The following is a 14,621-nucleotide window of genomic DNA, read 5'->3' on the forward strand; positions in this document are numbered from 1 at the left end:
ATGCTCTCGCAATCCAAGGTGTGGAAAGTGCTTTTGCCAGGATGGGCATGAGGTTGGGGAAAGAATGTTGATAAAGACTATCGACTAGTTCAGATGGAACTCTGACACCACTTTCGGCAGGAACTTAGGGTGCGTGTTGAGGTCTACTCTGTTGTGATGAAACTTAGTATAAGGTGCATCCACCACTGACCCTATGAGCTGAAGTAACAACCACAAAGAAAACGACCTTCCAGGTCAAGTACTTCAGATGGCAGGAATTCAGTGGCTCAAAAGGAGTTTTCATCAGCTGGGTGAGAACGATGTTGAGGTCCCATGACACAGGCGGACGTTTGACAAAAGCAAACCTAGTGAACTCTTACGGAGTTGGTCTTGAGACCAGACTCTGATAGGTGTAGAAGGTATTCAAGCAGGGTGTTTGGGGCAAGCAAGGGGATTTAGGGCCTTGCTGTCACACCAGATGGCAAACCTCCTCCTCCTCTTAGTGGAGTCTATCCTGGAAGCCAGCAAAACCCAGGAGACTGAAAGACCTAAGGAAGCGAATTCTAGGCTCTCAACATCCAAGCTGTGAGAGCCAGAGACTGGAGGTTGGTATGTAGAAGAGACCTCGTTCTGTGTGATGACTGTCGGAAAACACTCCAATCTCCACGGTTCTTCGGAGGATAACTCCAGAAGTAGAGGGAACCATATCTGCTGTGGGCAGTACGGCTCGATCAGAATCATGGTTCCATGGTCTTGCTCGAGTTTTAACAAAGTTTTCCCCACTAGAGGTATGGGTGGAGATGCATACAAGGAGACCTGTCCCCCAATTGAGAAGGAAGGCACTTGAATCTTGTCGTGAGCCTGGAACAGAACGATTGATTTGAGTGGCAAAGAGATCCACTGATAGGGTGCCCCACGCTTGGAAGATCTCGCAGGCAACGCCTATATTGAGAGACCACTCTTGTTGCATTATCCTGCTATCACGTCTTCACCTCGCCCCGAGGGGATCCTTCGGCGCGCGGGAGTTCCGCCGTCACGTGAGTGCTGGGCGGCTCGGGCAACATCCTCGGGCCATGCTAATTTCCTGTTCGCTGTGGGTCTCCTCGCGCTCTGATGTGCGTGGATTGGGCAGCGTCTGATGTCGCTTCGGAGGTGTGGACCTGCCCCCTCGCTTTTCAGGGATTGGCCAAACCCACGGGCTGCCTCCTGGTTGCTATATCTCCCTGCCTCCTCTGCCTATTGCGGCCGTGGTTCCTCAGATCATCATTTCCATTGACTGCTCTCCCTTCCAGCTATTCTTCTGACATCAGACGCTTACCCTATTTCTGGAGAGCTCTTCTCTGCCTCGGGGCTTCGGCTTCTATTTGGGTAAGCGATTCTCTTTGGTGTACAATTGTTTTCTCTTAATTTCCTGGGTTTTGGATCCCTGCCTGTACCTGGATTATTCTCTTGCCTGCTGCCTGCCTGTTTGACGTAGCCTGTACCTGGACCGGTCTCTTGCCTGCTGCCTGCCTGTTTGACGTAGCCTGTACCTGGACCAGTCTCTTGCCTGCTGCCTGCCTGTTTGACGTAGCCTGTACCTGGACCGGTCTCTTGCCTACTGCCTGCCTGTTTGACGTAGCCTGTACCTGGACCCGTCTCTTGCCTGCTGCCTGCCTGTTTGACGTAGCCTGTACCTGGACCGGTCTCTTGCCTACTGCCTGCCTGTTTGACGTAGCCTGTACCTGGACCGGTCTCTTGCCTACTGCCTGCCTGTTTGACGTAGCCTGTACCTGGACCAGTCTCTTGCCTGCTGCCTGCCTGTTTGACGTAGCCTGTACCTGGACCGGTCTCTTGCCTGCTGCCTGCCTGTTTGACGTAGCCTGTACCTGGACCGGTCTCTTGCCTGCTGCCTGCCTGTTTGACGTAGCCTGTACCTGGACCAGTCTCATGCCTGCTGCCTGCCTGCCTGACGTAGCCTGTACCTGGACCATTCTCTTGCCTGCCTGTTTGACATTACCTGTACCTCTCCCTTTCTGCTGTCCTCCTGGCTGACTTCCTCAGCACCCCTCTTCTTGCCTCTCGGTGTAAGTCCTGCCGGCCGCCTGCACCTGAGGGCTGAACCTCCGGGGAACGGCAATCACAGTAGGTGAACCTCGGGGTTGCTCGGCCGCCAAGCAGAATCTGGGTTCGTGTCATCGCAATCTGCAGCGCTCTACTTGGTACAAAAACTCACAAGGCTGAGAGTAAACCGAAGCCATGAGTTCGCCGGACAAACCCGACTTGACGGATTTGGCCCAGGTTCTTCAGCAGCAACAGGCCCATCTGAATCATCTGTCTGGAGTCCTGCAGGACGTTTGTTCCCAGCTGTCTACTCTTCAATCCCAACGGCAGGCTCCTGTTGCGCCACCTGGACCCATTTTACCCACTCCTGGGCTGCGGCTCCCAGAGCCGCCCCGGTTTGATGGTACCCCTTCCACTTGCCGAGGGTTCCTCAACCAATGTCTTATGCTTTTTGAAATGCAACCCGCAGCCTTTTCCTCTAAAAATCACTTGTATAAGCTCCCTGCTTTCCGGACCAGCCCTGGCTTGGGCCTCTCCTTTCTGGGAGCTACGGGATCCTCTACTCACTGATCTTGGGGAATTTCTTCGCCACTTTAGGTTATTTTTTGATGTGCCTGGACATCCCTCCTCAGCAGCCAGAGAACTTCTACGGATTCAACAAGGCAATTGTTCTGTAGGGGCCTAAGCTGTACACTTTTGAACCCTAGCCTCCGAGGTATCTCATGGAGCGTCCTTTAAGTCCAGAGAGCATAGCCAATCGTTTTCCTGAATCATTGGGAGAAGGGTGCCCAGGGAAAACAGCCTGAACTCTTCTCGACTAGGAATTTGTTAAGGGCGCTTAGGTCTAGGATGGGATGTATCCCCCCCTGTTTTCTTTCACACAAGGAAGTACCTGGAATAAAATCCTTACTCCCAAACACCCCCTCCTCCCCCCTAAAGGAAAATGGAGTGCAGGCCTAAGCACCCCCCCCCCCCCCCCAAAAAAAAAATAGTGTGGGCTCAAGCCACCCCCTAATACCCTCCCCTCCCTAACTCCCCCAAAGGAAAATTAAATGCAGGCCTGAGCCACCTCCACAGTCCTCTCAGCCTTCCCCCCACAAAGGAAAATAAAGTGTGGTATCACAAGACTGTGGCTAGGGGTTGTGATGACCATTTTGTGACTGGACTTGCAATGGGCACGAATCAGTGGGCATCATTCCTGCTTGTATGGGCTCTCCTGGACCATCAGGAAATATCGGGTAGGCCCAGGGGAGACCAAAAAGTGTTGGGGGGGATGGCTTGGACCTACACTTCATTTTCCTTTGTTAGGAGGGAGAGAAATCAAGGCTTGGTCAGGCCCATATTTCATTTTCCTTGGTGGGGGGGAATCATGGCAAGTGGGGATCAGAGGGGCAAAGGCACCTGAAATTACTTTTGTGGGTCCTGCCCTGTATTCAGCCGTTGACTCCATAACTGTTTTAATGTGGATCCTAGCTGAATATCGGCCTGGACCCATATAAGCTCCAGTGGTCAGTGCTGATTGAAGTAGCCCCAGATACTCAGTGCCAGTGCTCAGACATGGCCCAGCACTGAATAACCAGGACCGCAGGCTGAATATCAACCACAATGTATTATTCACAGTGACTCTAAGACCTTTTTCTTGGGTAGCAACTCTTAACTTAGAATCCAGTAATTTATGCTCACAGTTGGAATTATTTTTCCCTATGTGCATCACTTTGGGCATGTACAGAGCAGATAAAATTTAAGTTAGACAAATGCTGTGTCCTATTCTCAGAATATCCTTCTGCATGTTCCAAAGTGTATTTGCCCTAACTGTTGGGGTGTGTTTGTGTGTACGTATGTATGTTAGACATCTCTGGATTCTGTTTTGTCCCCTCAGGCATGGCGCTGATGATGCAACTTGCTCGGGAGTTGAAGATAATAGCTAAGGAGCTCAACTTAGCTGTTGTGGTTAGTACAGATTAAGTAACCATTTTATCTTCTGAAAAATAGCAGGGTACCCCAAAGAGTAAGTGCTCTTGGAAGAAGCACAGGGGCCAGCAAATGCTGTGAAAAATGATTTGGTAGCCGGTTGTATTAGTGAAAATCTCCACAGTGATTTCTGCTACTTCCAAGTTCTGACCTGACATAGCTGCTGAGTGACCTGTCTTCACCTCGGGAGTAGAGAGTTCACTCATTTGGTCACTGCAGTAGTCTGAATCCTACAGTGTGAGACAGGTTGAATGCCATAGTGCAATACCCTTCATGCCTGTGAGGGAGTCTATAGGACGCTGCCACTTCCCCCTTAAGGATACTTCCTCACAGTGTCAAAGCCACCTTAAACCCATAGTCCTGTTCAAGGGAGAAGTGACAGTAGGGGTGGAGCCAGCAGGGTATGGCCCAAGAAGTATTGAGCAATAGGGCGCAGCTAGGTTAAGGAGGTGCTGATGGAAGCAGCAACACCCAACTGCATTTGCCTCCATCACCTACATGTGAACTGCAACTGCTACAGTCAGGTAGGCCAAGTCCAATTTGGAACCTTGCAACTTTGGATATGGACCCAAATAGCTGCTAGAGACTACATTGGTAACTCTGGGGAACCAGGCCACAGACAAGTAAAGTGTGCTGCAAAACAGTAATGTACACCAAACCAAACCCTAAGGTAAAGGTAAGAAATACACCCTACATTTAGTCCAAATGGAAATCCAAGAAGTAGGGGTGGACCAGAAGATCTTCACAGCCAAAGGCTGATAAAAGCGACTTTATTCAGCACCTGAATAAAGTTGCTTTTATCGACCTTTGGCTGTGAAGATGGTCCACCCCTACTTCTTAAACAGTAATGTATGCCATGGCCCTGCAGGAGCAGGCCACTGGGGAACCTTGTTACATTTAAGGAACATTTTTGTGTTTATTTTCTTTCTGCTATCTGTGAATGAAACAAGACCCCTACTTGATACTTACAATAAACCGTATTGACTTTCGCCTGCAACCGCTGTGTGGCTCTCTCTTACCTGGGCTCAGCCTTGCTGAGTTTCAGGAATATCCAACTCTACTCACTGAGGATTGCATGACAGTCTAGATTTCAGGAGAAAGCAGTGAATCCATGTCAACTTATAGGGGTCGATATTCAGCCGGCGCTGCTCAGCGTTTTGCTGACCGCCACCGTCGTTATACCTGGAAATTCATTGCTGGGTTATGTTCAGCTTCAGCATTGAATTTCTGAGTTTCTGGAGCCAGCTACACGATAGCTGGTTAAGTGCCATATTCAGCACTTAACCAACTGACTTTTATGTGGTGACTTGGCCGGTTAAGTTTTGCTTTAAGCACTCACCACTTATTTTCAGCGGCACTAACTAGTTAAGAGTTCAATTCCCACTTCAGGCACAGGCAGCTCCTTGTGACTCTGGGTAAGTCACTTAACCCTCCATTGCCCCAGGTACAAATAAGTACCTGTATATGTAAGCCGCATTGAGTGGGAAAGCGCGGGGTACAAATGTAACAAAAAAAAAAAAGAATGGTCAGTCCCAAGCAGGCGTTTTAACCAGCCAGGAGCCATTTCTGGCCAGTTAAATTGCTTTGAATATCAACACCATGGTTTATTATTAAAGTTAAACCCATTGGGACTTACGAAGCCAGGTTTTTTGTTAGTATTTTATTTGTTTATGGGGTGTTAAATTTTACAAGAAACCTTTATTTCACATATGCACATGTGAGAAAAGCATGAGGTGTATGGCTCATAGAATTCTTTCCAGTCCCTCTGCGTGTGCTGATGTGTTTGTATCTGTGTGTGTCTCTGACTGAGGAGGTAGGGAGAAAGAAAGAAGAGGAGGTTACAATAGGGTGGTTCCACAACATTCTTAAAATGAAATCAAGTGTGATTAATATATTGTGATATGCTGAACAGCATTTCACTGGTTATACAACTGTTTGGCATCAGATGGAACTCAAGAAAGCATATGAAAGAGCTGAAAGGAAGGACGTCATTCTCAATAGATTTCAAAGGATGGATTTTATTTTATTTTTGTTACATTTGTACTCCGCGCTTTCCCTCTCATGGCAGGCTCAATGCGGCTTACACGGGGCAACGGAGTCACAAGGAGCTGCCTGTGCCTGAAGTGGGAATTTAACTCAGTTCCTCAGTTCCCCAGGACCAAAGTCCACCACCCTAACCACTAGGTCACTCCTCTACAGTTTAACCACAGGGTGCCACTACCCTAAGCTATAGGTTTTGTCATTCTTCACCACCATTAATAGGCCATACAACATCGGGGACTAAATTGCTTGGGAATGGCTGCCAGAGCCTATGTGGTTCCAGCCAATATTCAGCCAGGGCCCACATAATATCAGCTGGTACCCACAAAACTAAATTTATGTTTAAATCATTTTTATTAAAGATAAACAATAGATTGATTGTTGTTTACATTCTACTATCAACACTGTCATCCAGTTTTCAATGTCCATTGTGTATCAATTGAACACCAATAAAAGAGCAATCCAAATACAACTTACAAATCATGCAACTTTTTCCCCTACCCCTCCCTCTTACCCCCCCCCCCCCCCCCGATGAATAGTGACAAGCTTGCTCCCAAGGAGAACATGAAGAATTAACCACGTTATCTGTTTCTACATTCTTTTCTTATCTCTGTCTTTCCCATTTTTATGGAATACTGTTCAAAAATGCCACATTCTTCCTGACTATGCAAAAGCATAGTATAAACTTTGTACACTGAAACACAAGTAATCAGAAATATCCTCTAAACATTTTCCTCGTTATCCCCCCCCCCCCGAACCTGATGCTTACACTTCAACATCGTCATTAAACAGACAAACAAAACACAAAAAAAAGGAAAACGCCTCTTCAAAGACGATTTAAGATAAAACTACGTGCCCTGGGTGCTAGTACTTGCCCACAAAACTAAATTTAAATACGAAAGCACTCCCAATCCTTCTCCTGGCCTCCAAAAGAACTCTCCCTTCCTTCCCCCAGCCCTCAGGAAGCAAAGCCCTCTCCCTACCCTGGGTCTGCCTCCATCCCTGGTGGTCTTGGGGTCGTTGGGGGCAGGTGTGAAGCCTACTTGTTGTTGCCCCTTGCGGCTGCCAGGGTAATATGGATGCCACAGCAACTCATGGTACTTTGTAGGTGCTTCCTTTCCGTTATAGAATAGGTACCTATATGTATGTGCCAGGGAAAGACTGACAGTGGTCTGAATTCCCAAGCAATGGGCTCCCAACCAGAGGCATAGCCAGGTTTTGACATCAGGGGAGCAGACTTTTCTAAAATAGGTGCTAGTCAGTGTCAGGCAGGCAGCGAGCTGATGTTTTTCCTCAGGTGTGGTGGCTGTGGCCAGCAATGATTAACACAGGCTGCCTCTGTTGCATCCCGTCTACAATGAAACAGGAAGTTACATCAGGAGGCGGGATCCAGCAGAGGGTCCTATGACTGATTGGTGCAGGCAGCCTGTCTTCTTAACTGCAATTAAAAATATTCAGATTGTGACCATCACCTCAGGAACAGTATATACAATCTTTCCACTGCTAGACACTTTGTTTAATCAGATAGGTTTTTGTTTGTGTGGTGACTCTACAGGATATGGAGACCACTATTCTTGAACATTTTTAATTTGGGTGATAGGCTCTGGGACAAAGGCCTCCTATTTTCAAATAGGGCCAGACACTATGAAATAACATAAAGCCCTGCAAAAATACACTTAAAACCTATACAGAAAACTTACCACACTGTAACTGCCCTATCCCACCTGTGAAAAAACAGTGCTATATAAATATTACACTGAGTCCTACATCACCAAACTTACCAAACCATAACAGCCCTAACCCATCTATGAAAAGACAGTGCTGTAAATATTACACTGGGCCCTAGAACACCAATATACCTGCTACTGGGAAACTGGAACAAGGTGGACTGTTACAGACACTACACAGACACTACATGCTAGCAGAATCATTCACCTCAGTTGGAGGACACAGATAGACGCTCATCTGCTACAGAATACAGAACCACAAACAAGACGAGGATATCACCCAAACAGGGAAGAAAAAGTTCCTTGTAAGTAAGGATGTCAAAGAAACCGTAGTGGATCAGATAGCCTTAAGTAAAATTAATAATAACCAGACACAGGGTAACATATTAATAATGCCATGTATTAAACGGGATATAAAACTGAGCAACAAGCATGCATTGAAATGTCTATACACAAATGCAAGGAGCCTGAGACATTAGATGGGAGAGCTGGAATACATTGCACACAATGAAAAATTGGATATTATAGGCATCACTGAGATCTGGTGGAAGGAAGATATCCAGTGGGACACAGTCATACCGGGCTACAAATTATATCGTAGTGATAGGGTAGATAGGATTGGAGGAGAGGTAGCACTGTATATTAATGAGAACCTTGACTCAGGCTGCAAATATTGCAGGATACAAAACCCCTATTGGAATCTTTGTGGATCGAAATTCCATGTGAAAAAGGGGGAAAATAGTGATAGGAGTGTACTACCGTCCGCCTGGCCAAGACGAGCAGACGGACGCAACAATGTCAAAGGAAATTAGGGAAGCAAATAAAATGGGCAATGTAATAATAATGGGTGATTTCAGTTATCCGGATATAGACAGGGTTAATGTAACATCGGTACACGCCAGGGAGATAAAATTTCTTGATGAAATCAAGGACAGCTTCATGGAACAGCTGGTTCAGGAGCCGACAAGAGAAGGAAAAATACTAGACTTAGTCCTTAGTGGAGCTCATGATCTAGTGCGGGGGCTAACGGTGCGAAGGCCGCTAGATAACAGTGATCACAATATGATCAGTTTTGAAATTGGCATTGAAGGAAGTGAACTTAGGAAATCAAATACACTAGCATTTAACTTTAGAAAAGGTGATTACGATAAAATGAGAAAAACGGTGAAAAAAAGACTGAAAGGAACAAAATTGCATCAGGCATGGATGCTGTTCAAAAACACCATCCTAGAGGTACAGGACAAATATATTCCGCGTATTATAAAAAGAGGAAAAAAGACCAAATGTCAGCCGGCGTGGCTAAACAGTAAGCTAAAGGAAGCCATTAAAGCCAAAAAACAATCCTTCAGAAAATGGAGAAGAGAACCGACTGAAAATAATAAGATAAAACATAAGGAATGCCAAGCAAAATGCAAAGCGGAGATAAGGAGGGCTAAGAAGGAGCCATACCGGAGAAATTAAATGAATTCTTTGCTTCGGTCTTCACCGAGCAGGATTTGGGAGGGATACCGGTGCCGGAAAGGGTATTTGAAGCAGGCGAGTCGGAGAAACTAAACGAATTCACTGTAAACTTGGAGGATGTAATGGGTCAGTTCTGCAAATTGAAGAGTAGTAAATCACCAGGACCGGATGGTATTCATCCCAGAGTATTAATAGAACTGAAGAATGAACTTGTAGAGCTACTGTTAGTAAAATGCAATCTATCCCTAAAATCAGGTGTGGTACCGGAAGACTAGAGGGTAGCCAATGTTATGCCGATTTTTAAAAAGGGTTCCAGAGGAGATCCGGGAAATTATAGACCGGTGAGTCTGATATCAGTACCGGGCAAAATGGTAGAGGCTATTATTAAGAATAAAATTACAGCGCACATACAAAAACATGGGCTGATGAGACAAAGTCAGCACGGATTTAGTGAAGGGAAATCTTGCCTCCCTAATCTACTGCATTTTTTTGAGGGGGTGAACAAACATGTGGACAATGGAGAGCCAGTGGATATTGTGTATCTGGATTTTCAGAAGGCGTTTGACAAAGTGCCTCATGAAAGACTCCAGAGGAAACTAGAGAGTCATGGGATCGGAGGTAGGGTATTACTATGGATTAAGAACTGGTTGAAAGAAAGGAAGCAGAGAATAGGATTGAATGGTCAGTATTCTTAATGGAGAAGGGTAGTTAGTGGGGTCCATCAGGGGTCTGTGCTGGTACTGCTGCTTTTTAACATTTATAAATGACCTAGAGATGGGAGTAACTAGTGAGGTAATTAAATTCGCAGATGACACAAAGTTATTCAGGGTCGTCAAGTCGCAGGAGGAGTGTGAAAGATTACAGGAGGACCTCGCGAGACTGGGGGATTGGGCGTCCAAATGGCTGATGAAGTTCAATGTTGACAAGTGCAAAGTGATGCATGTGGGTAAGAGGAACCCGAATTACAGTTATGTCATGCAAGGTTCCACGTTAGGAGTCACAGACCTAGAAAGGGATCTGGGAGTCATTGTTGACAAAGACGTTGAAAACTTCTGCTCAGTGTGCTGCAGCGGTCAAGAAAGCGCACAGATTGTTGAGTATAATTAGGAAAGGGATGGAAAACAAACATGAAGATGTTATAATGCTCTTGTATCGCTCCATGGTGCGACTGCACGTCGAATATTGTGTCCAAGTCTGGTCGCCGCATCTCAAAAAAGATATAAAGAAATTGGAGAAGGTGCAGAGAAGGGCGACGAAAATGATAAAAGGGATGGAACAACTTCCCTATGAGGAAAGGCTGAGAAGGTTAGGGCTCTTCAGCTTGGAGAAAAGGCGGCTGAGGGGTGATATGATAGAAGTCTACAAAATAAAGAGCGGAGCATCCACTCAAGAAAAATGTCAGGAAGTATTTCTTCATGGAGAGAGTGGTGGATGCTTGGAATGCCCTCCCGTGGGAGGTGGTGGAGATGAAAACGGTAACGGAATTCAAACATGCGTGGGATAAACATAAAGGAATCCTGTTCAGAAGGAATGGATCCTCAGGAGCTTAACCGAGATTGAATAGCAGAGCCGGTAGTGGGAGGCGGGGATAGTGCGGGGCAGACTTATACGGTCTGTGCCAGAGTCAGTGGTGGGAGGCGAGGATAGTGCTGGGCAGACTTATACGGTCTGTGCCGGAGCCGGTGGTGGGAGGCGGGGATAGTGCTGGGCAGACTTATACGGTCTGTGCCAGAGCCGGTGGTGGGAGACGGGGATAGTGCTGGGCAGACTTATACGGTCTGTTGGGCAGACTGGATGGACCGTGCAGGTCTTTTTCTGCCGTCATCTACTATGTTACTATGAGTAGAGCGGACAGATGTGAAGCGGTTGTTTACACTTTCAAACAATAATAGAACCTGGGGACACAAGATGAAGCTAGAATATGGTAGTTTTAAAACAAATAGGAGAAAGTTTTTCTTTACTCATCGTGTAGTTGGACTCTGGAACTCGTTGCTGGAGAATGTGGTGGCAGCGGCTGGCCTTACGGAGTTTAAGGGGGATTTGGACAGATTCCTGAAAGAAAAGTCCATTGAACATTATTAATTTTTTTTTTTTTTTTGGGGGGGGGGGTTGCCAGGTTCTTGAAGCCTGGATTGGCCGCTGTCAGAGACAGAATGCTGGGCTTGATGGACCCTTGGTCTTTTCCCAGTATGGCGGTGCTTATGTGCTTATGATAAAAGCTGAAATGGAAACCACTGCCCTTCACACCCATCCCAAGAAAGCCAGACTCTATAAGCAGTACAATACTAGTAAAAGAGAAACAGAAATGTATTTTCTCCTTTACTTTGCAAAATAAAAATATACATTTCACAAAGCAGGCACATCTCAGTCCTTAAAAGGTATTAAATAAATATAATTGTTTTCTTTTCTTTTTTTTTTATTTTAAAGTTGCAAAAGTACAGCTAAGGTAAGCCATATTACAATATAATTAGCAACAAAGTTTAATTCAAATAACTCTCATACAAGGAAAATTTCCATTCCCCCCCCCCCCTAAAGGTTACCCTTACTGAACAGATACAAAGAAAGTCTCTCTGTCATTGAAGCCAATTGCAGCGATCGGGTCCAGCTGACCATTGGACATAGGGCTCCCATATGCGATGATATGTCAAAATTTTGCCAGTGCGTAACGCTGTCAATTTACACATTAAGTTAATATAGTCCAGTTTCTTTAAAACATGGTGAAAACCTGGAATAGAGGATTGTTTCCATGCACCAGCTAGCACCAGTTTACTCGCCACAAATATTGAGGAGACCAACTGATGCATTGAGGGTTTCACCCCTCTCAGCTTAGTATGCAGCAAGCAGTGTGTCATCTGTAGAGGATAAGATATTAATTGTTTTCTTTTCTACCTTTGTTGTCTGGGCATTTTATTTCTACAGTTAGGCTGGTCCCAGTCTCTTTTCCACTTTCCATCTGTCAGTCTTAAATCTTTTCTGGATTGGCCTTTCCATTTCTTCTCTCCTCTCTTGTCTTCTTCCTTTCTTTCTCTGCATCTGTTTGGCATTGATCTTTCGTTTTATGTTTTTCCCCCCTGCTTTCTCAGCATTTGTCCACCCATTTGATTTTACTCTCATTATCCCTTTTTCTCACTTTCTAGTCCTTCTAGTCATCTAGTCATACCCCACCGACCCAACATAAAAATGACTGTTCACTTGCGACACAATACAACCAAAGACCGTAACGAACATTAGACTCTTCTTCCCCCTTTTCCTCTCTAAGTTCCCCCAATTGTACCTACCTTACATGTACCTCATTCTACCACAATATCACTTTGTATTCATTTATACCATGTATTTGTTCAGACCGTAATCGGCTAACGCCGTTAACGGTGATATGTAAGCCACATTGAGCCTGCAAAAGGTGGGAAAATGTGGGATACAAATGTAATGATAAACCAAAAAACAGCGGGCATTATATATCAGTTGTGAATAAATGACTGAAGAGGAGAGGACCTCAGACCGGTGACACATTTTTAATCAATAAGATTGTATCAATGTGGCCACAAAAATGTAAACACTGGTCCTCTGCCAACCTCCTACCTCAATATTCATTTGTGTGCTTCCAATAACCGTTAGAGCTAAATAACACAACTGTATTCAAAAAATATCAATCATCACAGCGACTTAGCTTGTTGCTGCTCCAACCAGGGGCTCCCCAACGGATCCCGTTTCGCCACTGGGGCTTCATCAGGAGAAGAGCACCCTGCAAGCCAAGCTGTGGTAAGTATACTTAAAAAAACAAGCACACAACATACATTCAATGTCTCACTTAACTCACAACCACCTGCAAAAATCTAAACGTAATATTAATAGCACCGATATAACTCACCCAGCGGATCAGTAAAACCGCCGACAAAATGTGCGCTAGAGTTGCCCACAATCCCCTGAGAATTTAAGCTCCGCTTTGGAAAAACAGCTGATGGGGCGTAACCGGAAGTCCAAACTGGCATAAAGTTTCTAAACAAACAGGGCAATCTTGTTTAAACAATGAAAATGTTACACTGCTTTAACAATATATAAATAATCAACCATATAACTTACTAAACAAGCTCATAGAATCACAAACTGGAAACTACGCCAGGGTTACCCACAATCCCCTGCAAATTTAAATCCCCCGAAGGGAAACAGCTGAACTGAACGTAAACCAGATGTCTAATCTGATGCACGTATACTAAACAAACAGGGCAACCTTGCTTAACTCATAAATGAATAGCTCTGCTTCATCGTTCGAATGTATCACAAACGAAGCTGCATTTCTCAACGGTGCAGAGCATCAAACACACAAGCAGGCAGACTCGCGCTCATATATAAGAATGGGTATGAACATCACACAACAATTACAGCCTTCCTATCGAACAAACTACACCACAGACTGTGCAATTATAGATATACGTATGAAAGAGCATAAAAAAAACAACCCTACCCACCCAACAATGTATTGAAAAGATTTCTTTGAAAAAAATTCCTTTTAAAAAAACCTTTTTGAAAAAAATCTTTTTTCTTTAACTGAACAAAGGACAACATAAAGTCCCAGATCGCTCTTTCCCTGTATCAGAAAAAGACAGTCCAATCAATTTTTGCATTCAAACCAACAGGTTCTACTGCTTGTAAATGGAAAATCCATTTTTGTTCTAATTGCAACAAGTATCTGTCCAAATCCCTCCCCCCCCCCCCGTAATTTGGGTACAACTTGATCAATAACTCTCACTGTAAAATCTTCAAAAATATGAGAAGTTAATGTACAGTGGGGTACCAATGGAGCGCCAGAACGAGAATGAACTACACTATGTCTGTGTTCATCCTAATGTTGAGGGGTCTGGTGGTTTTGCCCACATATATCTTAGCACAGGACATATACAACATGAGTCGATCTACAGTTAGTATAAGTCCTGGATCGATATTTCTTCTTGTCCAACGGATTAATAAACTCTTCTCCTTCCATGGTAATCTTACATGTCCTGCAATGGCTACATTTATAATGGCCCACATTTTTGAGGGATGGAGAATCAACTACAATTGCAGGTAATTCCGACGGACTGATCAATTCTTTGATATTACGCCCTCTAGAGAAGGCAATCGATAGTTCCTGGTCTTGAAAAACATGGTGTGAGCGTAACACATCCCATGACTTATGATCCAGCGGAGTGATCCCTATTTGTTTTGTTACTTGGATACAAATGTAACAAATAATAATAATCTACCTACTGGCTTTCCCCATCTCCCTCCCATTGCCCTCTCTGTCACTTTCCTTTTCCAGTCTCCAATCCCCCTCCTTATCTTTCACCCACTTACTTACTCTCTCATTCCCATCCTCTGTACTCATTCTCTTAGCCCTCATCTCCCCGCCACTGTCTCTCATCC

The 14,621-nt window shown here is 45.1% G+C and overlaps 1 protein-coding gene across 3 annotated transcripts in view; it reads left to right on the forward strand.

Moving 5' to 3' along the window:
* The window catches only part of RAD51D (RAD51 paralog D), a 287,517-nt gene that overhangs the window by 210,823 nt on the left and 62,073 nt on the right, over window positions 1–14,621 (forward strand). For all 3 annotated transcript variants that reach the window (XM_030222483.1, XM_030222485.1, XM_030222484.1), the window contains exon 9: window positions 3,902–3,972. In XM_030222483.1, coding sequence (XP_030078343.1) covers window positions 3,902–3,972 — 71 coding nt within the window. The remainder of the gene's footprint in view (window positions 1–3,901; window positions 3,973–14,621) is intronic.

The sequence above is a fragment of the Microcaecilia unicolor genome, chromosome 13, assembly GCF_901765095.1.
Source record: "Microcaecilia unicolor chromosome 13, aMicUni1.1, whole genome shotgun sequence".
NCBI lineage: Eukaryota > Metazoa > Chordata > Amphibia > Gymnophiona > Siphonopidae > Microcaecilia > Microcaecilia unicolor.